Below are 22,710 nucleotides of genomic sequence, written 5' to 3' on the forward strand. Positions count from 1 at the left end.
TGGGAGGTGCATGTGTGTAGAGGACTGAGGAATGGAGTGGGAAGGGATGGCAGGGTTAGCAAGGAGCTGATCATGGGTATCTAATCATGTAGCACCCAATAACTAGGGTGACCATGCATTCTGGTTTGCCAGATGGGCTCAATTTATGCCCACTGCCTATGGTTCCTTCTGGTCAGCTCCACCTTCCACTCTCAAAATATCTAGTTTGAACAATAAATTCTTTGGTCACCCTAGGGTCTCTCTTTTTTTCCCTATTTTTGGCCGTGCCAAGCAGTATGCTGAATCTGAGTCTCCTGACCAGGGATTGAACCGGTGGCCCTTGCAATGGAAGGGCAGGGTCTTAACCACTAGACCACCATGGAAGTCCCCCCTTTTCTTTTTTTTTTCCCAGGGTCTCTTCAATGAGAAAGCACCATGCCTTCAACCACCACAGATGCTGGGACTGCCCAGGTGGCAGCATCTGATGGTCAGGCAGCCCCGACATGTAGAGCAGAGAGGCAGAGCACCCCCTCACTTGAAAGCAGTGCTGTGGAGGTCTCGCTGGAGCTCCCCCTGCCAGCGGGACCGGCCTAACCGCTCCAGGATGCAGTAGGAGAAGTCTGGGAGCTTCAGGTCGGGGTCGCCCTCGAAGCCAATCAGGGCCCGGTACCGCATGTCCTGGGAGGCAACGATGATCAATTTCTTCCCCCACCTGCAAACCAGAAACCGCCAAGGGAAAAAAAAAATCAATTAAAAAAATTTACTTTTTTTAAGAAAATCGAAATGTATAAAAGCAGAACCTTAGTGAACCACGGTTTCCTGCTTCTCCTCAGAGGGTCACAATCCCCAGTTAAGGAGATTTCCATCCTTAGAACCACAAGAGGGTTCAGGGGGAACAGAGCCAGTCTCACCATTTCTTTGCTCGGACCCCTCCCAGTCCTGCCAGGGCCCTGGGGCCCAAACCCAGACTCCCCACCAGAGCCCAGAACCTTCTACACACCCCCACTGCCTGGCTCCGCACCCACAGTGGCCCCATTGGTCCTCTGCCCAGCTGCTCTGCCCACCTCATCCTTAGGCCACTGATTCTCATCCTTCAGATCACTGCTCAGAAACCAACACCTCAATTCTCCATACAAATGCTAACCAGAGGCCATCCCTGTCTCTGACCATTTCTGAACTCATCACACACCTGGCACTCTCAGAAATGGCCACATTTTGGGGGCAAATGTCCCTACTGTAAGTGCCCTAAGTGGGGGGGGGGGCAAGTTGTCATCTGGGTCCCCAGGACATCCTCAGTGCCTTAAATGCTTACAGAAGGGCATCTGTCACCATCTATTAAGTGAACAAACTCGCCTCCTGAACTGGACTGAGAAAACAAAACTTCAGAGTCAAGAACAGTGCCCTGTGTGACGGGCGGACCTGCCATTCTGGAGAGCAGACCTGTGACAAATAATTAGCTCCTCCTGCTATCTGGGTATGTGAAAAATAATGCCTGCAAAAGAGGTCAAGCCCCTGTCCCAGCAAGGCGCTTCAAGAAGCCCCAGCTTGGGTTACAGACGTCTCTGCTAATGCAGAACAGTCCGATGCTGAAGACAAAGAGACTACGCCCTGGGGCCTTGCCTGCTGACTTATTAATAAACGGCCATCTTGGGCAGACTGTCTCGGGTCCCAGCCCTGCCGCAGAGATCCCACGAGGGTGTCCTGGCAGAGAAACCATCTTCACTCACTCCTTGGCATCGAGACACAGCAGCTGGAGGAGCTCCCTCTCCCAGGGGAGTAAGTCACTAAGGGTCTGTACGAGGGCCCGCAGGCTCCCAAGCCCTCCCACCTACAGGCAGCATCTACTCCTCCCAACCTGTGGTTTACTGATGCCTGATCCTAATGCCTGTCTTCACTCACATCGCTCAGCCTGACATTCCTCCTCCTGCTCCCCTCCCACCGCCAATAAACAGATGATTCCACTGCTCCTACTGAGCAGGCAGAAAGTAAAAAGCTGAGGTTGTCGATGTTTTCATTTAACTGCAGTTCCCTTCACATTGCTTGTGACCCAGTTAGTCTTCTGTACGGTCCATCTCAAAAGAGTGTTAGGGAGCGAATACACATGATGGACAAGACAGCCTCCTTTCTGGGTCTGCACGTCACAAACTTATGACCTGTGTTCTTGAAACAGGTTCGTTAAGTTAAACTGGAAGAGCTCAGCTGAGAAAAGAAAAGTTTGAAAACAGGGACGCTGACTCGCTGCTTTAAAAATGTATTCAGGGTGGTTTACCCCCGTCCTATGGCAACTCCAACCTTTCCCAGTAGCTGACTCTAGGACTCCTGCCCGAGGCCTGATTTGCTGACTGTGGTCATCAAATTATCCAACACTGATTAAATGCCATGCAAAGAACCAGCAATGCCAAGATAAATAAAAAATGGCATCTGCCTTTGTGGAGCTCACAGTCTACTGAAGAGAAAGACAAGAAAAGAATCACTTATAAGGGGATGCGATAACTGAGACCGGGGTTATGAAATGACATGTACAGGCCCCCAGTTCGGGCCTACGAGTGTGAAGAGAGTTTGTGGGCCGTCACCAGGGAGCACTCTCAAAGAGGGGGGTTCCTGAGGAGGCAGGAAGCGCGGTGGGGCTGGGTCAGGAAGCCGGCGCTGCAGAGCTCCAGGAAGGGTGGGGGGGGACGACCCAGAGGGACAGAGAGCGAGTGTGGCTGGTTCTGAGAAGCTTGGCTCCAGCAACAGAGTCACAGTCACAGGGGATCCGAGGTGGGGAGAGGGTCTTGTTTTAAGACGAACGAATCACAGTGTCAGGCTGGGGAGAGAGCGGTGTCGATAGGGAAGAGCTGAAAATAAAGGAGAAAGATGAGCCAGCTGATGGAGGCAGGAAAGAGCATGAGGTTCTGGGGAGAAAGAGAGGAAGAGACATCACCGGCTGAGACAGGGGCCGGCTTCCGTCTCCTCTGAGGTGAGGGAGGAGGGGAATGGGGGGGCAGGTCTGCAGGCTGAGGAAGAAGCTGGCGCCAAGGTGAGTTCACGCTGGAAGCTTCCTGATCCATCAAGTAGGAAGGGAGGTGGGAATGGGGCTCACAAAAGGACTGCTCACTAGGCAACCAAGGAGGCAACCTGGACACAAAGGGAAGAGGAAGGCAGCCTTCCCCGCCCCCACCCCAGCCCGAGCAAGATTAGCCCCAGAAGAAGCGGAGTGATGAAGGCAGCGGGCCGGCTTAGCTAGGGCAGGGTGGACGCAGTCTGAGAACACCGGGGCTGCACCCTGCCCTGGCGCCCTGACCACACACCCCGACTTAAAGCAGGAAGATGCCCACAGTGCAAGCGAGTTACCTGCCAAAGGCTTCGACCATCGTGCAGCGGGGCTGTAACATCTTGGTCCTGATGTCGTTGGTGATGTTCTTCCTCTCCTTGAAGTAACGGCATGAGCCCTGGATGCCATCTTTATTCTCCAAGATCATGTGAATGGGATAGACATCCTCCAGAGGAACTGGGTCCCTCCTGGACTCCACAATGCCCGTTTCCAAATCAATTTCTTCATACCTAAGGTGGGGGGGGGTGAGAAAGCGCACAAACATCGTACCACAGCTCAGCCTCAGAAGTAACACGTGCTGGCTGTGTTCTTCTGACAACCTCTGGCTGAGGTTGGGGAGAGGGAGTAAGAGCCCCTGGTCTCCCTGCCTTCCTAACACAGGATGTCTTGACAAGCACTGTCCCTGAGCCTCCATCCCAGACAACACAGATCTTCCCAGGAGCCTCCACGTTCACCCCCGAGGATGAATACTGAAATCAGAACCACCTTCCTGGCCCCACCACCTTCCTTGCCTTTCATTTTCCCTGCAAATCCTGTGCCTGGTTTCCAAACCATCAAGTTTGGACTTAATGACTCAAGGCTTCCCTACCTGGAGATGTCACCTTTCCATCTCTTTAACTACCCCTCTTCTACTTTCACCCATTTTTATGGTTTTCAATTATCACTTGGCATGTTAACAATTCTCACCATCAAATCCTCAGCCCTGTTTCTTTCCCCCAAACACTAATCCTGTTTTCAACTGTCAGGTTTGATGAGATCAAAACCAAAAAGTTATGACTGCCACTTCCCACCTCCAACAAAGCCCCTCCTTGGTACCATTTTGTCCCAGTGGCCTCTCATCAACACCATGGAGGCATCTTGAGTTTTGCATCTTTTATCCAGTCAGCTACATTTGTCAAGTTTTCTTTCGGAATCCTGCTCACATCCTGCACCTGTCACATCCCATCTACATTTGTCAGTGCTTTTCTTTCTTGCCCTCTCTGTAACCTTTGCACTACTTAACCTTCCATTCTCAAATCACATCTTCTCAATTCAGGCCATTCTGGCCTGCTGTCCTCTGGCTCTCCAGCCACATCTTCCCAGGCTTCTTTTGAAGGCTCCTGGGCCTTCATCCACCCCAGGGCCAGGTCTTAAGGCTTCCAACCACACTACACTCTCTCCCAGGGAGGGTCCTGGCCAAGAGCTTCCATTACCAACCACACGGGTGACTCCACGTGCCCAGGTCAGTCCCTCTCTCTGACCTGCTGACCCTCCCACAAAGCTAGATGTTGACCAACCAGAATCTCCACTTGACAACCCACAGGAACCTTGAACCCAGTGTGTTTCAAGGTACGGTCAGCACATTCCCCAACTCCCTCCCTGCTGCACTTCTGTGGGCCCCATCACAGCTGGTCCCCATCACAGTGGATAGCAGTCATCAATTTTAACAGGGAAGAGCAAAACCTGGATCTGTTTCTTTTATTTAACCTTTTCCATTTGTTGCTTTTGTTAATATAATCACTAAAAGGATGCTGTCAAAGGCTGTAAGCAAACATAATGGTCTGCCTCAGGAAAACCTGCCCCCTGGCCTGCCCCGCCCCTCCCCCCCCAATCTGCCCTAATGGTAAGGGACGCATTCTGACCCTGCCCACCTGCCAATGGCTGCAGAAAAGAAGAAATTAGCACATCCTCTTCTTCTGCTGGCCCAGCCAAGAGATATTCTGCAAGATTCCAGTATTCTTGCCTGGAAAATCCCAGGGATAGAGGGGCCTGGCAGGTTACAGTCCATGGGGTCACAGAGTCGGACATGACTTAGCAACTAAACAACTACTTCTCGTGCTGGCCCAACCAAAAGACATTCTGCAAGACTAATGGCCTTTCAGGGGCTTCCCAGGTGGCTTGGAGGTAAAGAATCCGACAGCCAAGCAGGAAACACAGCTTCAGTCTCTGGGTTGGAAAGATGCCCTGGAGGAGGAAAGGGCAACCCACTCTTGCCTGGGAAATCCCATGCACTGAGGGGCCTGGTGGGCTACAGTCCACGGAGTCGCAAAAGAATTGGACATGACTTAGTGGACAGCAACAACAACAACGGCCTTTTAACTTTTTTGCCTCACCTCTTCCACTCTCAAGAGAAACTGGCATTCAGACCCCCATAAGATGGTACTTAAGGGCGCTAGCCTGCCATCTTCATGGATGCTCAGTTTTCCAAATAAAGTCGCTATTTCTTGCCTCAATATCTTGTCTCCCCATTACTGGCCTTTCATACACTGTGGTGCTGGAGAAGACTCTTGAGAGTCCCTTGGACTGCAAGGAGATCAAACCAGTCAATCCTAAAGGAAATCAGTCCTGAATATTCATTGGAAGGACTGATGTTGAAGCTGAAACTCCAATACTTTGGTCACCTGATGCAAAGAGCTGACTCAATGGAAAAGATCCATTGATGCTGGGAAAGATTGAAGGCAGGAGGAGAAGGGGACGACAGGATGAGATGATTGGATGGCATCACTGACTCAATGGACGTTGAGTTTGAGCAAACTGAAGGAGATAGTGAAGGACAGGGAAGCCTGGTGTACTGCAGTCCGTGGGGTCACAGAGAGTCAGACATCACTCAGATGCCCAAAAGTCAGGAACCGGATGGCATCATCCTCCAGACCTACTTTTCTTTATACCCCACACCCAACCAGTCACCAAATCCTCCAGATTCTTCTGCCTCATGTCTGATTCCATCAGCTTTTTTTCTTCATTCTCACACCCACCATGGAAAGCCAAACCTTGACTGGTGGTTCGTGAGTGGCTTACTACAGATCTCTCAACTTCACTCTTAGCCCCTAGTCTGACCCTCCCTTTGGTGCTTTAGGCTTTAAATGGATTAGTCCAGTCCAATTGGTAGGGGCAGGCTGGATTCTGAACCAAGACTTCTTGGATTCAGCTTCTGGGTTCTGCCCCTGCTAGTGGACGACTCTCTCTGTATCTCAGCCTTCTTTCTCTTGAGGGAGGTGGGGATAAGAATATCCAACTTTGTTTTAAAATTAAATAACTTAGTATATTTAAGAATCTTAGAATGCTTACAATAACCATATACACAAATGTCAACTATTATTTCTCATTCACTACTTCCAGTTCTATACTTCACCCAAACTTAGGTCTCTTCCTTTAGAAAAATTATGCCAACTGGCTACCTAAATCCAACCTTTAAGTCTTGTTTTACACAGTATTTCCTCTGGAAATCTCTCCTGATCCTCAAAACAAAAAGAAAAAAACCCACAGCTTTGGGAAACGAATTAACATCCAGTCATTTAACAATGTCCTTAACTTTGGATGGGTGACTTAATTTCTCTCCATCACTCAGTTTCCTCCACTGCAAAACGGGGAAGATAGCTGGGAATTCCCTAGCAGTCCAGTGGTTAGGACTCAGTGCTGGATGGGGAACTAAGATCCCACAAGCCACACGCTGGAGCCAAAAAATTAAAAAAAAAAAAAAATGGGGAAGAAAAGAGCACCTTCCTCATAGGGTCACTGCAAGAATAAAGTGGGTTCAATCTCCTGAAACAACAGGAAGAAGATATTGCCTAGTACCAAGTTATGTGTTTGTGCTCAGTCGTGTCTGGCTCTTTTGTGACCCCATGGACTGTAGGCCACCAAGCTCCTCTGTCCATGGAATTTTCCAGGCAAGAAGACTGGAGCGGGTTGCCATTTCCTACTCCAGGGGATCTTCCTGACCCAGGATCAAACCTGTGTGGCCTGCTTGGCAGGGGGATTCTTCACCACTGTACCACCTGGGAATCCCACAGCACCAAGTCATAATGAGCAATAAATAAACGTTAGCTATCATTATTGTTGTTGCTGGTGTTGCTAAACTTGCTCTCTAATCTAGCACTGAATGAATGCTCCATAAAGGTCTGTTGATTTCAACTGGTCTCCAATCTTGATCTGAACAGCCTTACTGCTTCAATCCTAAGCTCCACTTCAAAGAAAATACTCTTTAAAACCCAAAGCATATCCTCCCAGTTCTGCTCACCATCACCCCAAACACACACGAGCATAATGGAATATCACAAGGCGACCCTCCAACTCCATCAGACGCCTGGGCCCTGCCAGGCCGAAGACCCCCCCAATCAGCCTTACTCTGCGCGCCCCCCCCGCCCCCCATCAGGCTCCGGGTTTTCCTTCCGCTCCACTCCTTTCTCTCTCCTCTCGTAAGAACCTGGCCGCCTCCCAGCTCCACCAGACCCCGAGTTCTGCCCTCTCCCGCCCGCAGGGCCAGGCCGCTGACCGGTCTTGGAGCTGGAGGTCTGGTCGTTCCCGAGGCTCCTCGTAGAAGCTGATGCCCGGGTTCGTGGCAAGGGCCCGCCACAGAAACTCCTGCGTGTAGGGCTCCAAAGGAAGCGGGAAGGGCGGCACTCGCGTCTCCAGACGGCTCCAAAGCGCGGGAAGGCACAGGCCATCAAGCCCCTCCAGGGCCACCTCGTCCAACAACGACTCCAGCGCGTCCATTGCTACTTCAGTTAGCTGCACCCGGGGCGCCTGCGTACCACGCCGCCAAGGGCCCCGGTCCGGAGCGCCTGCGCACAACGACTAGCAGCCAGGGAGGCGGGGCGGACCCGGGAACCGGAGGAGGAGTTCCAGACCGAGATCGTAACGTCACTCCATTTGGGGGCGGGTTCATTCCGTGGAGCTCCACCGCTATTGGTCCGGAACCCCGCAGTAACCAGGGGAACTGCAAACAGTGTAGAGGCCGCTTCCGGTTCGAGCTCCCGGAACCGCCGCCTCTAGGGATGGACGGTGAGTGTCCGTGGGCCCCTCCGGGAGGTCGGGCAGTTACTCTCCCATTCCTCCTGAGGGCCCTCCGGGCAGAATCCTAGGCCACAGACCCCTGGACCTTCACTGCCTGACCCAAGGGAGTCGCCGTCGGAGGGAAAGGGAACCTAAGTGGTCCGGGATGGGAAGAGGAGGCTGGGGGGAGTGGTCGGTGATTTGGTCACTGTGCTGCCTGTGGTTGTGTTGGGATACGGTACTGGTCGGGGCATCAGAGAAGGGGTTTAGGGTGGGAAAAAAAATAGAGGTCTGAGGGGGTGGGTCTTGTGTGTCATGGGTTGGAACTATGGAATATAGGAGTTAATGGGGGTAGGCTTTTACAAGGGTAGTGCAATCATCAGCTACTGGGGACGGGAGTTGGGGGAGATTAGGGAATACTGTCTGTGCTTTGATGTTAATGATACTGTTCCGTGCCAAGAACTCTGTAAATGCTGTCAAGTAGCTCGATAAGCTTCCTAAATTTTTTGAGTGTTATCCCATTTTACAAATGAGGACACCGGCTCAGAGAAGTTGAAGTATCTTGCCCCAAATCAAAGTCATCAAGTGGCACAGTGAGAAAGGGACCCAGGCACTGGCTCTGGAGCTGAATTAGGGAGTTAAAAATATGGAAGGAATTTTAGAAGCCTTTCATTTCAGAAGTTGCAAATACAGATACTTGCAGGGGCAAGTCTAATGGGCTGGATTGGGCTGTGATTAAAAGTCAATTTCTTTTCTGAAAGAGAAGCTTCTCACTCAGCTCAAAGCAATTATTTTCCTGGGGGGTGCTTCTCAAAATGCTGTGATGGCTAATCATTCTGAAGGCCAGATGCAGCCTGTGGGCCATGATTTGGGGATTCTCAATAAGAATCATGGCTTCCATGGTGGCTCAGATGGTAAAGAATCTGCCAGCAATGCAGGAGACCCGAGTTCTATCCCTTGATCAGGAAGATCCCCTGGAGTAGGAAATGGCAACCCACTCCAGTATTCTTGCCTGGGAAATCCCATAGACAGAAGGGCCTGGCGGGCTACAGTCCACCGGGTCACAAAGAGTCAGACACAACTGAGCAACTAACACTTTCACTTTCAATAAGAATCATAGAATTCTATGATTCCAAATATCTACCCTGATATCTCATTTTATAAACGGGAAGACTAAAGTCTAGAGAGACTGGTAGAGTTTACTACCAGTAGTACCTACTGGTAGACCAGTAGAGTCTAATACCAATAATTTTTCCCACTACACCACTGTCCCTCACTTCTGGGAAGTTTGTTCCTTTGTGATATCTGCCTAATACAGTGTGGAAAAAAAATTTTTAATTGAACAATCTGTTTTACATTTAAAAGACATCTTTGCCCTTTGGACTTCAGAGGTACTATAAAATGTCATTCACCAGTTTGCCCAGTGGAAAGGTCCATGTTGCCATTTCCTTCTCCAATGCATGAAAGTGAAAAGTGAAAGTGAAGTCGCTCAGTTGTGTCCGACTCTTCGAGACCCCATGGACTGCAGCCTACCAGGCTCCTCCGTCCACGGGATTTTCCAGGCAAGAGTACTGGAGTGGGTTGCCATTGCCTTCTCCAGTTAATGTTGCTATGGAACATCAAAACTCAAATCTTCTTTTTACTTAGGATGCCTTTATGCTCTTACCTCAAAAGAGCTTTGTATGTATTATGTCTGTGATATTGACCATATCAGAAATGAAAGTTGAGAAAATCTTACATTTATCATGTATCAATTCATTTAAAAGTAATAATAAGTGCATTACTTCTGAACATAATACTTTTAATGAAAAGAAGCTATATTTCCCACCAAAAAGATCAGTAGAAAATGTGGTAGTGTTTTACATTTTCTTACATCTCTTTAATACCTGGTTTAATTGGAAATAGCTAGACTCATTTATGCTTCATCAGCCAAACTGTGGTTTTGTTATTTTGGCTGATGTATTTGAAGAAAATGGGGCCTCACATAGACATATATGTGGGGCAGGGAATATTTTAATTGCCATTCTAGATAACTGTAGACATTCTTCTTTGATACTATTCCAAAGCTTAGCAAGTGGTAATTTCTCAAAGGTTAGCCACAATTCGGCATCTGAAACCATATCGGTGAACTTCTGTACTCTGTTACATTAAAACCCATTGGTCTATCTTGCCCTTTGATTGCATATTTTACCCATGTATGATTTCATAATATTAAGCATTGGTCATTTGGAAAATGTTATTTCACTGATTTATGCAAATATTCAAATGTTGACATTGGAAATGACATGCCATTTATGTAGTATTAAATGGCATGTCATTACACAATGTCAAAAAATTACATTCCTTTAGTATTCCTATCATTTTTTTTGAAAGGAGTTTAAGTATTGGGAAACTATTAAACTCAAAGTATACTAAACAAGTTTCCTACTTATTTCCCCTGGAAAGCTTAAAATTTTTCATTGGCAACAAACACCATCAGTTGTTTCCATAAAGTGACAGGCTTACTTTTTTTGTACTTAAGAAAATGTCTGCCCCACACTCATGTCTGAATAACTGTAGTTTGTCTTTTCATTGTTCACTCAAGTAAAGATGACATTTGATAAAATATTTGGCTAGTTCAGCTGGCAAATTAAATAATCACACAAGTGTTTTCTAGATCAACTGTTGTACTTTGGCTTATAGCAGAAGTGTTTGATGTGTACCTTGCATTTTTTCACACAGAATATTAAAAAAAATGTGTTCTCATGGGTTCAGGTTTAATAAAATTAATTTTTCCTGTTTCATCAGTTCAGTTCAGTTAGTCGCTCAGTCGTGTCCAACTCTTTGCGACCCCATGAACCGCAGCACTCCAGGCCTCCTTGTCCATCACCAACTCCCAGAGTCCACCCAAATCCATGTCCATCGGGTTGGTGGTGCCATCCAACCATCTCATCCTCTGTCGTCCCTTTCTCCTCCTGCCTTTAATCTTTCCCAGCCTCAGGGTCTTTTCAAAAGAGTCAGCTCTTCGCCTCAGGTGGCCAAAGTATTGGAGTTTCAGCTTCAGCATCAGTCCTTCCAGTGAACACCCAGGACTGATCTCCTTTAGGATGGACTGGTTGGATCTCCTTGCAGTCTAAGGGACTCTCAAGAGTCTTCTCCAACACCACAGTTCAAAAGCATCAATTCTTCTGTGCTCAGCTTTCTTTATAGTCCAATTCTCACATCCATACATGACCACTGGAAAAACCATAGCCTTGACTAGATGGACCTTTGTCGACAAAGTAATGTCTCTGCTTTTTAATATGCTGTCTAGGTTGGTCATAACTTTCCTTCCAAGGAGAAAGCGTCTTTTAATTTCATGGCTGCAATCACCATCTGCAGTGATTTTGGAGCCCAGAAAAATAAAGTCAGCCACTGTTTCCACTGTTTCCCCATCTATTTGCCATGAAGTGATGGGACCGGATGCCATGATCTTAGTTGTCTGATTGTTGAGCTTTAAGCCAACTTTTTCATTCTCTTCTTTCACTTTCATCAAGAGGCTCTTTAGTTCTTCTTCACTTTCTGCCATAAGGGTGGTATCCTCTGCATATCTGAGGTTATTGATATTTCTCCCAGCAATCTTGATTCCAGCTTGTGCTTCCTCCAGCCCAGCGTTTCTCATGATGTACTCTGCATATAAGTTAAATAAGTAGGGTGACAATATACAGAACCTTCTTAAGTGAAAATGTTTTATTGATTGTTTTGTCATCAGTCATGGCACTAAAGAAGATAATGACAGCTGGTACAGTATGGTGCCAGTGCCTTGTAGCCACTCAAGCTATAAGCGGTTTTATTAATACCTACTGTTGTTTTCGCACCATCAATGCAAATACTGACACAGTAGAAAAAGTCTTAGAATTATGATAGAGATAATAATTGTTCGTGGGAAACCCTCTTCCTCCCAGAATCTGTGGAGCACACTTTGAGAAACATTGCTATAGACCATTGGCAAGAGGTCTGTTCAGCCACTTCTAATTGTTATCTTCTGAGCACTCCTAGAGCATTATTATGGCCCAGAGGAGGAACCTGTCCATTTTTCAGACTGGTTGAAAAGTGAAAGTGAAAGTAACTCAGTCATGTCTGACTCTTTGCGACCCACCAGAATACTGGAGTCAGTAGCCATTCCTTTCTCCAGGGGATCTTCCCAACCCAGGGATCAAACCCTGATCTCCTGCATTACAGGCAGATTCTTTACCAGCTGAGCCACCAGGGAAGCCCAAGAATATTCAAGTGGGTAGCCTATCCCTTCTCCAGGGGATCTTCCCCACCCAGGAATTGAACCGAGGTCTCCTGCATTGCAGGCGGATTCTTTACCAGCTGAGCTATCAAGGAATCCCTTTCAGACTGGTTACAAAAAGAAAAAAAATGTTCTCTTTAAGAAAGTATTTGCCCTAAGATTAGATTTAGCATTCAAAGGATCCCTTTTTCCTTTGCAATTTTATAAACTTTGATCTCTACACAATTTTCCAGGCACATATCTGTTGGGTAAAGTGAAGCATACATTGATGAATTATGATTCTAGCCAACTAGGTAGATAAGCCAAGCCCGGCCTTGGTAGATGTTTACTTCCTAATCTCACGGAAGTTTAAATATCTGCTAAGTATCCCCAGACTGGATTGTAGTTTGGTATATTCCACCTGTGCTAATCACCGTAGCTTTCACAACATTTTTCCCTGCCTCATTGGGTTTGGCTTTCAGCAGATTCTGTCTGGCTCTGAGATGAAGGTATTGTAGTGCTCGTAGGATTTCTGGGCCAAATAATTCTGGACTTGAATCTCAGTGGTGTACCCTGACCTCTCTGAGCCTCAGTTTTCCTGTCAATAAAGTGGAGATGATACTGAAGCTTACCTTGTTTTGTGTGCCATTTCGTTGGTGAATCTATTATTGTGGATTCAAGGAGACTGTGTGCAAACATACTTAACGCCAAGTCTGGTGTATGAAAAGCACTCCTACATGGAGGTTATGCTGTTATTACTGCCATTGTGCAGATTTCTTCTGTACTGCTAACAAGAGGGAGCAGGGAACCTGGTGAAGCTCGCTAACAAATAATAATCTTGGTAATTAGCTCACTCTCTGTTTAAAAGAAATTGCAATGTTTGACATGGTTTACTTACACAAAAGTAAATTGGCAGTGTAGGAGTCTTCTGCCTCTGAAAATGTTCACCTTTATGTCAAAGCGAAATTTCCCCCAGTGCTTTTAAAATATGAGATAGCTGAGAAAAAAAAAATTCTCCTCAGTTTTGCAGGAACATGATAATTAGACAAAAGTTCAGCACATTGAAATAATTAGAAAGGATTTTAAAGCTACGCCTTTGCTTTAGTTCCCCCCAGAGCAAATATTCGACATCTCCCCTATTTATACTGTTCATTTGCTTAGCAAACTTTCTCTAAGAATTAATAATGCCAACATGAAATTTAGCCTCGCTTGTCTAAATAAACCCAAACTGCAAAACGGGTGTCAGTTGAATTAGTATAGTTTTGCTGAAAGTACACTGTCAGCCTGTCTCATCTTTTCTGTCCTTGGGTGGTGTTTACCTGGGCGCCTGGTGATTTGTCTATTTCTCTTCCTACTGAAAATAATTCAAGCCAAAATAATAATAATAACAATAAAATAAAACAAAGAAAGCATTCAGCAGGCAAAATAAATGTGTGGTCCATGTAGCCTCTGTGTTGCTTCTGTTTTCCTTCCTCCTTGGCTTCAGTCCTTCTATCTGATTGATTTCTTTTCCCTTGCTGCTCCTCGGCATTCATTCCATCCTGTCGTTTTAGCTCACAGGAACTTGGCACACTCTGTTTTGTTTATTTTTCTTTGGGGCATTCTTTCAGTGACTCCACATTTCAGCGCCTCCTGTGCACTGGGATCCAGAGACATCAAGATGAATTAGATTGAATCCAGGTGAAGAGGGGATGGGAGCTCCGTGTACTCTTCTCCGAGTTCTCGTGAAGTCGATTTTTAAAGACATAAGTTACAATTTTTTTATCCTTGAAAAACAGAGATGAAGCAAATTTGAAAATGAAGTCTTTATACCAGAGGTTGCAAACTGAGAGCCTCTGGCTGAGTCAGCCCACGAGCATATTTATTGGGCCCATAATTTTTTTTCTTTTAATTTTTTTGAATTTGTTGTCACTACTGAAAAATTGGAAGATTTCTCATAAATCTCCGATTATGATGTTTTCTTAAAAATACCGAAAAAGTCAATTTATGAATCCCAATAAATATCAATAAAGTTAATATCAAATTGAAATTCAGCATGGCAAGAGTTCCCTCTGCGGGAGCTGTGTGGAGACCACCCCCTTAGAAGAGAAGATCTCTCCAATCCATCACAGCCCCTACCTGGCTGGCTTCCCTCATTGCCTCTGCTAGCTGCCTGGGCCCCTGTAGGCATTTAAAGTTACATCCTGCTCTAGTATTAAGTGGGACCGTTTTGAAAATCCCTATATACTTTATTGTGTGCCACACTGTGCTTTACTTGTTCTTTGAGCTTTAATCTGGGAGAAAAGAAAGGGGAGGCCTTATATTCTTTTCCCTTAAGAACATCAGAGTTGGGTGAGAAAGCCAGACATCAGCAGATAACTTTAGTCCAACTTGGTGGTCCCCAGAAGATAACATTTATAAAGGTGTTCCCCATGCCCAAAGCACTCTGGTCCACTGCTGGCTTTTGTAAATAAAGTTTTATTGGGACACAGCCACACCCATTAGTATACACATGTACACCCACAGTCTATGGCTGTTTTCATGCTTCAGTGGCAGAGTTGACTCACTGAGACAGGGACCATATGGCCCACAAAGCCAAAAATATTTGCTGTCTGGCCCTTCACAGGAGGAGTTTGCCAACATCAGCCGCAGAGGACTCAGTTTGGTCCTTCTGATGGCTCAATATGCTGCTGTAATTATGCTCATTTTATACCACATGGCTAGTCGGGGGCAGAACCAGGACTCATGTGAACAAAGTCTGCATTCTACTGTGTCATCAAAGACCTGTCCCTGCCAGTGCTGACCCGCTTCTCACACCTGGGGAGCGAGTCTGCTAGCGAGGCTTGCCATTAGGCTGGTGAAAGAATAAACACAGTTTAAAAAACACCATCCCTAACTGCTCTCCCAGATCTCCCTGGACTCCGAGGTTGCTCCTCTATTCCCACGTAGGAGGGGGCTTACAAGAAGCAACATGGGTGGTTAGAAGGAGGAGCTTGGAGCTGTTTATATAGAGCACTTTGTGAAGCATCCTTGTCCTCAGTAGCCCTGGGCTGGCTATTGATGCCCCGTGGGGTTTTGAATAGCCAGAGCCTTGTAGCCTTAACGGTTGCCCTGTGAACATAGTACCTTTAACCAGAGAATTTCCCTGGGGATGCTGTCCCCTCCCTTCCCCTATCCCTCAGTTGGCCTGCTGGTGTCCCCCTCCCCCCATCCCCCCCATCCCCATCATTTTCAGATACCCACCCATTCCCATGCCCAGAGACTTTATACTGGGCTGAACTGGGTCTGTAGATGTGTTTTCCCACATTTAAAAATAATGTTCTGCTGCTAAGCTGTGTCCGATTCTTTGCAACCCCATGGACTACAGCCCAGCAGGCCTCCCTGTCCATCACTGTCTCCTGGAGTTTGCTCTAGCTCATGTCCACTGAGTCAGTGATTCCATCCAACCATCTCATCCTCTGTTGCTCCCTTCTCCTCCTGCCTTAAATCTTTCCCAGCATCAGGGGCTTTTCTAATGAATCAGTTCTTCGCATCAGATGGCCAAAGTATTGGAGTTTCAGCTTCAGCATCAGTCCTTCCAATGTATATTCAGGGTTAATTTCCCATGAAACCTGGACTTTTAGTGTCTCCCAGTAAAAGGGAGCTTTAGCCCCACAGGGCCTGCCTTCCTACACAGCCCCAGTCCTCCAGCACTGAACAGTGGCCACCCTCTTGACCTTGGACTTGCGATGGCAGTTTGACTCAGTCTTCTGGCTGGTGGTGCCAGTCATCAAGTGTTTACTTCTTGCATTGAGTGCACTGGGCTGACCTCCAGGCGTCTGTGATTTCAACTTCTAGCCGAGCTACCTGGGGAAGCTGGCTTCAGTCATTCCAGTATCCTTTCCCACCTCCCTGCCTTGCCTTTTCTCTGCTCCCAGCCAGCCATGCCCTTCTCTCAAGTCACTTCCACGCCACAGATTAACAGTGACTGGTGTCACCTGTGGTATTAGCTCCTCCCACGTGGTTCTGGATCCCATGACCTCTCAGGAGTGGCGCTAGATCACGGGTACTGGGTTCTGTGCCTTTTTCCCTCTCTGTGGGTGGAGACTCACTCTTGTTTCTTTGCATGCCCAACACTTGGCCCAAGGACTGGCACAGGGAGATGCTCATGAGTGTTTGCCAGGTTGACATTGTAACCAGGAAAGAGAGGAACCCATTTACTTGCTCCTTAGTGAATTTCTGGCTGGTCTCCATAAAGCAGAGAAAGAGCCCTTGTAGCCAAGCCTCCAGGCCAAGTTCCAGAGACCTCGGCAGGTTTCTGTTTTTCTGGTGGACAAGGATGGTTCATCCAGACTTTGTCCTTTGCAATCATTCAACCCGTCTTAACAATATATTCTAGCCCAGCTCCCTTTACTACACCCCAGAGCCCCTAGTTGTATTCTGTTCTCCCTCTACTTTTCATTTAGTGTTCCTGTGCTCCCCCCATCTCTATCCCAGTGAATTTCCTGTCACTGCTATCTCCCATCTCATCTTGGAGCCCAAAGCCACCTGGACCACCCTGAGCTGATGGATTCTTCAGACACAGTCCCTCGGGGATAGTAAAGCTGCAGGTGAATGCAGCATCACATATGTCTAGTCACCCACCCCCGGACCCCTGCAGAGACCACGACACTTTTCTGAACTCTAGTGAACTTGAACTTCATGATGTGTGTGAGTGTGTGTGTGTGTGTCCTCTCCAAAGAGTCCCAAAGTAATTAGATACACTGTATGCTGCTGCTGCTGCTAAGTCGCTTCAGTCATGTCCGACTCTGTGCAACCCCATAGACGGCAGCCCACCAGGCTCCCCCATCCCTGGGATTCTCCAGGCAAGAACACTGGAGTGGGTTGCCGTTTCCTTCTCCAGTGCATGAAAGTGAAAAGGGAAAGTGAAGTTGCTCAGTCGTGTCCGACTCTCATATAAACCCACATAAAATCACAGAAGGTTAGAGATGGAAGGGACCTGACAGATCTATTCCAGGATCCCGTTTGGGGATGCTGCTATGTCTCAGAGCCCTGAAGATCTTGTAGAGATGTCATAAATTTAGAAGCCTGCAAAGACCAGGCAGGTAATATAATGCAGCGGCAGCCAGGGTTTATTTCATTATGCTGCTTTGCGTCAGGTTCTTTCAACACCTGAATATATTTTGCATATCTGAGAATCTGTTATCTACTAATTTCCTAAAGCTTGTGGCTTCCTCCATCTTGGTCATCTATGTTGTTGCTGTTTAGTTGCTAAGTTGTGTCCAACTCTTTTGTGACCCCATAGACTATAGTCCCCCAGGTTCCTCCTCTGTCCATGGGATTCTCCAGGCAAAAATACTAGAAAGTGAAAGTAGCTCAGTCGTGTCCGACTGTGACCAGTCCATGGAATTCTCCAGGCCAGAATACTGAGTGGGTAGCCTTTCTCTTCTTCAGGGGATCTTCCCAACCCAGGGATTGAACCCAGGTCTCCCACATTGCAGGCAGATTCTTTACCAGCTGAGTCACAAGGGAAGCCCAAGAATACTGGAGTGAGTAGCCTATCCCTTCTGTAGTGGATCTCCCCGACCCAGGAATTGAACCAGAGTCTCCTGCACTGCAGGCGGATTCCTTACCAACTGAGCTATCAGGGAAGCCCCTAGAGAAGGTTGCTGTTCCCTTCTCCAGGGAATCTTCCTGACCCAGAGATTGAACCTGAGTCTCCTGCATTGGCAGGCAGATTCTTTATCATTGAGCCACCAGGGAAGCCCTCTGTCTTCTATACAATAGAGATAATAAATGTATTCACCTCCTAGGGTTGTTGTGGGAATTAAATACATTAATAGCTGCCAAGCCCTTAGATCAAGGGTTAGCACATGAAAAGTACACATGTAAATACTTATGATGACAATGATTCATTCTCCCGGAAATGTGAACCCATGAACCTTCACTTGTATCTTTACTGTAGGGAAAAAACTCTGAGACCTGCTGATAAATGGCAACTTGGGCTTGACCTCAGTGGCAGAGAGACAACTGGGGAGATGGGTGGGGGTAAGGAACCAGAGGGTACCACGCCATCTGGCGGGCCATTGCCCTCAGCTCCCAACAACTGTTGCCAGACAGGAACACAGACCCCATATCAACGGATTTTTCAGTTTTTCAAAAGAATCCAGAACTCAGGATTTATGCATGTGAAATCTGCCCAGTTTTAAATGTTAGCTGGAAAAAAAATTGTTTTTTGGAGACCAGACAAATGTATATGGGCTGGTTTCAGCCAGTAAGTGACTTTGAATGTAGTCTGATCACTGTCATTTTTCAGATGTGGAGGCCATGGCATGTAGGGAGGGCGGGGGCGGTTAAGAACCCCCGATGGGGAGCCCAGGAGTGGGAGAACAAGGCCCAGATCTCTTTCAGTCCATTGCTTCTACCCCCACGACAAAGCCTTGAGCCTGCACAGTGGGAGTTCTGCCTCCTGCTTCCATTGGGATGGAGATTTCATTTTAACCATGCAGAGGGGAACCATAAAAACCAGGGCTGAGAGTTTGGACTCTCCTCTCCTTCTCTTCAAGGGTTTCCCTGGTGGCTCAGTGGTAAAGAATCTGCCTACCAGTGCAGGAGACTTGCAGGAGATGTAGGTTCAATCCCTAGGTCAGGAAGATGCCCTGGAGAAGGAAATGGCCACCCACTCCAGTGTTCTTGACTGAGAAATCCCAAATCCCAGAGCGGGCTACAGTCCGGGGTTGCAAAAGAGTTAGACACAACTTAGCGACAAACAACAACTCCTTCTCTGCTTGTCAATGCTCACCTGTTGTTGAGTCGCTAAGTTGTGTCTGACTCTTTGTGACCCCGTGGACTGCAGCACGCCAGGCTCCCCTGTCCACTATCTCCCAGAGTTTGCTCAAACTCATCCTGGAGTTGACCTAAAGGGGTTTGAATTCTGGAATTCCTCTTCCCAGCCACGTGGTCTCAGCCAGGGGTGGGGGGTAGGGGGTGGGGGATAGTTACTTCATCTCAGTACCTAGACTCTTAAATTGTAAGATGGAGATTAATAGTAGGATCTTCCCATAGGGCTGTTGCAAGAACCAAGTGAATTCATTTCTAAAGCCCTTAGAATGGTTCCCAGCACTTAATGAGCTCTCAGTAAAATTAGCTGTCAGGGGAAGGATTGCATCTTTTTCCTTAGGAATTTGGGGATCTTCTGCACAGTCTCATGTCTTCCAAGATACTATTAGTTTGGAGAGAGGGTGAAAATACCCAAAGGACACTTTCATTTGGATGCACACACACACATACAGGTATTTTCACAAATGCAGGGGCCTCACTTGTATTTCCTGGGGAACTGGAATGGGAGGAGGGGGAGTGTGGCATGGGAATAAGTTTGGAAGCTTGTATGATGGATACAGAGGTAGACCAAGTCCATTTTAGCCTAGGAAGCGTGTCTCACAGAGACCACCGATTAGATTACAGATGTGTGGCATTTACTTATCTTCACTATTTCAAATGAAAAAAAAAATCAATATTTTTCAATTATCTCCAATGGTGTATTAAACTTACTTTGTCATATTTCATTTCACAGTCCTGGAAAGAGCAAGGGGAAAGGGTCAAGAAAACACGTTGTAAGAGAAGATGAAGTCTTTATAGCAGTTCATAATCATGCCTCCTGCCTTTCCATTCAGATATTTGATCATTCACTCATTCATCGATTTCAGAAATGTATCCCTAAGCCTACTCCAGTCTAGGCACTGTTCCAGGTGTGGGTAATACAGTAATTTAAAAAAAGAGCCAGACAGCAGTCTCTGATCTCACAGAGCTGATATCTAGTAAGGCAGGCAAACCACATCATCAAAAAAGAGATCAGATAAGTGCAATGCAGAAGATCAAAGTCGGGAGAACCGGGCGCTAGTCCTTTCTGAGCAAGGGATTCCCTTTAGGCTGAGATCTGATTGACAAGAAGACCTAGGGGATAAGGACAAAGGCCCCGAGGCAGGAAGGGACCCTGAATCCAGGGAGGAGAAGACTGGGGGCCACAGAGGTGTGAACATAAGGGAGGGAAGAGGGAAATGTACAAAGTGAAACCCACCAGAGGACAGTCAAGCAGGGGAATGATGACGTCTTATTTTTAGATGGCTGCCTGGGGTGGGGTAGGGGGAAGCCAGGAATAGCAGAGGCTGGAGATCTACCAGGTGGCTGTTGATGAGATAACGGAGCTCACAAAGGGATGATGGAGAGGAAGGGGCAGATTGAGGATATGTTTGGGTACCAGAGATCACCAGAACTCCCTGAGATCCACAAACAGCTGTTTCTGGTGTAGGAAACTAAGTACGTATTATGTGCAGGACACTTCTTTTCTGTGTTTGTTTATTCTTTTTTAATTGGCTGCCTCGGGTCCCAGTTGTGGCACATGGGCTAAGTTCCTGCTCTTGGGCTTAGTTACTCTGCAGTACGTGGGATCCTTAGCTCCCCAGCCAGGGATCGAACCTGAGACCCCTGCATTGCAAGGCGAATGCTTAGCCACTGGAGCTCCGGGGAAGTCCCTCACATGTATTACCTTAATCTTAAACTGGAAGGAAGTGGAGTCAGAACTATTAGGACTCCCAAACAGGTAATGAGTGGCTGACCCAGAGCCCAGCCTCTTAGCCGTCGCACAGCATCCTCCCCAGGCTCTCATCTGATTACGAAGCCCAGCCTCAGAATGCACGGCTAAGCATTTCTAAACCAAGCAAATGAGTGGAACCGTGTGCAGGTTATAAATAACCATTTCTAGCTGCCAGCTGCTGTTTAGGTTTGGAAAGGAAAAGAGGATCTTAGCATGACTTGTTTATCTCAGGTAATTTGGCAGTAAACTGGGCCCTGGGAATTTCAGTTCTACAGAAAACGCAAAGGAAGAGTGACAGGGATATTGTTTCGGGTGTTCAGAAAACAGGATGGAACTCAAAGGACCAGAACCAGCCTGGAAGTGCACAAGTAGAATTTGAAGAGAAAAGTGTGTCTCAGAGCCAATGTTTGTTTACTTGGCTCCCAAACAGTCATGCTCTTTGTCTAATAGATTTTAGTTATTGTGATAAGATTTCCTTAAAGAGGTCTCTCCCCACCCACATGCACAAGAAAGGGTCCATGACACAGAGGTGAGGAAATAAGGGGAGGAGTGATTTTCCCATCTTCTGCCTAGCTGTCTATTAGGTTGGAAACTAGAGGCTTCTTCTTCTTTTTTTTTTAAGTCTTTAGTGAATTTGTTACAATATTGTTTCCGTATTAGGTTTTGTGTTTTTTGGCCATGAGATATGTGGGATCTTAGTTCCCCAACCAGGGATCAAACCCACACCACCTGCCCTGGCAGGCGAAGTTTTAACCACTGGACCACCCGGGAAGTCCCAAGAGGCCTCTTTTGCTGGGCCTGTCCAGAGCACTGACATTTTTTTAATTGCTTGTCAACATTTAAAAGTTAGAAGCTTTTTCACAAAACTGTGCTCCTCTGGAAGAACCTCACCCGACAAAACAGCGCACATTCCTGCCTGAAACCAGCAGCTGGAGACAAATCGTGATTCCTCATTAGGCTGGGCAGGTGCTCAGCCCAGTCCCCATCCTGCCATTTTCCTCTGTCACACATGTCTCTGCAGAGGCTGTAGGTAGAAGCCAGGATCAAGGTTCAGGAAGCTGGGATGGGGCTGAAGGCCAGTGGGGCTGGGGCACTCCCATTCCTGGAGTTGAAGAAGGACAAGCAGACAGACTGCCAGGTGTAGTGAGCACTGGATTAACAGCTAGGCTGACAGGTTGCTAACCGAAGTTCTTTCTCTTTGTTGCTCTGTGACCTTGGGCAAGTTACCTTGCTTCTCTGAGCTTCGTGGCTTTGCTGTTGCATATGACAGTGATGGTGGTTTAGTTGCTAAGGTCATATTTGACTCTTTGGCAACCCCATGGACTGTAGCCCACCAGGCTCCTCTGTCCATGGGATTTCCCAGGCAAGAATCCTGGAGGGGGTTGCCATTCCCTTCTCTAGGGGATCTTCTCGACCCAGGGATCGAACCCGGGCCTTCTGCATTGCAGGCGGATTCTTAACAGATTGAGCCACCAGGGAAGACGATAGGGACGATAGGGAATTCCAAGAACTGGCACCTGGGGAGGAACCCCCAGTGGCAGGTGCCCAGGAAATAATTGGAAATCATGAGTCCCAGACAACCCATCTGGACAGGTTGTGATCCTCCTTTCCTTTTTGCTTTTTCCTTTCTCACCTTGTCTAGCCATTTTATTTAAAAACAAAACAAAAAACTTTACCCTCAAGTAAACAAGCAGGTCACCACCAGCCTACTGGCTTAGTTTAGAAATTCTTTCAATGTCCAGAAACCATATTCCGTCCTTATTTTATTCTTATCTCTAACACATTACAAACTGATGTCTTGAAAGAGGCAGTTTAGCGACTTCCCTGGTCCGGTGGTTTAAGACTTCAAGCTTCCACTGCAGAGGGGAGTGGAAGGTGGGG

At 47.2% G+C, this 22,710-nt stretch overlaps 2 protein-coding genes across 5 annotated transcripts in view; one reads left to right on the plus strand and one right to left on the minus strand.

The window, feature by feature from the left end:
• The window catches only part of GTF3C1 (general transcription factor IIIC subunit 1), a 77,820-nt gene extending 69,988 nt beyond the window's left edge, over positions 1–7,832 (minus strand). The window contains exons 1-3 of the mRNA XM_061153069.1: positions 7,545–7,832; positions 3,313–3,522; positions 515–691 (exon numbers count right to left, since the gene is read on the minus strand). Of these exons, the coding sequence (XP_061009052.1) occupies positions 515–691; positions 3,313–3,522; positions 7,545–7,765 (608 nt within the window). The 5' untranslated portion in view covers positions 7,766–7,832. The remainder of the gene's footprint in view (positions 1–514; positions 692–3,312; positions 3,523–7,544) is intronic.
• Positions 7,833–8,010: 178 nt separating this feature from the next.
• Positions 8,011–22,710, plus strand: part of KATNIP (katanin interacting protein) — a 228,715-nt gene continuing 214,015 nt past the window's right edge. For all 4 annotated transcript variants that reach the window (XM_061153071.1, XM_061153072.1, XM_061153073.1 and 1 more), the window contains exon 1: positions 8,011–8,053. In XM_061153071.1, the coding sequence (XP_061009054.1) occupies positions 8,047–8,053 (7 nt within the window). In that variant the 5' untranslated portion in view covers positions 8,011–8,046. The remainder of the gene's footprint in view (positions 8,054–22,710) is intronic.

Source organism: Dama dama, chromosome 10 (genome assembly GCF_033118175.1).
Source record: "Dama dama isolate Ldn47 chromosome 10, ASM3311817v1, whole genome shotgun sequence".
Classification (NCBI taxonomy): Eukaryota; Metazoa; Chordata; class Mammalia; order Artiodactyla; family Cervidae; genus Dama; species Dama dama.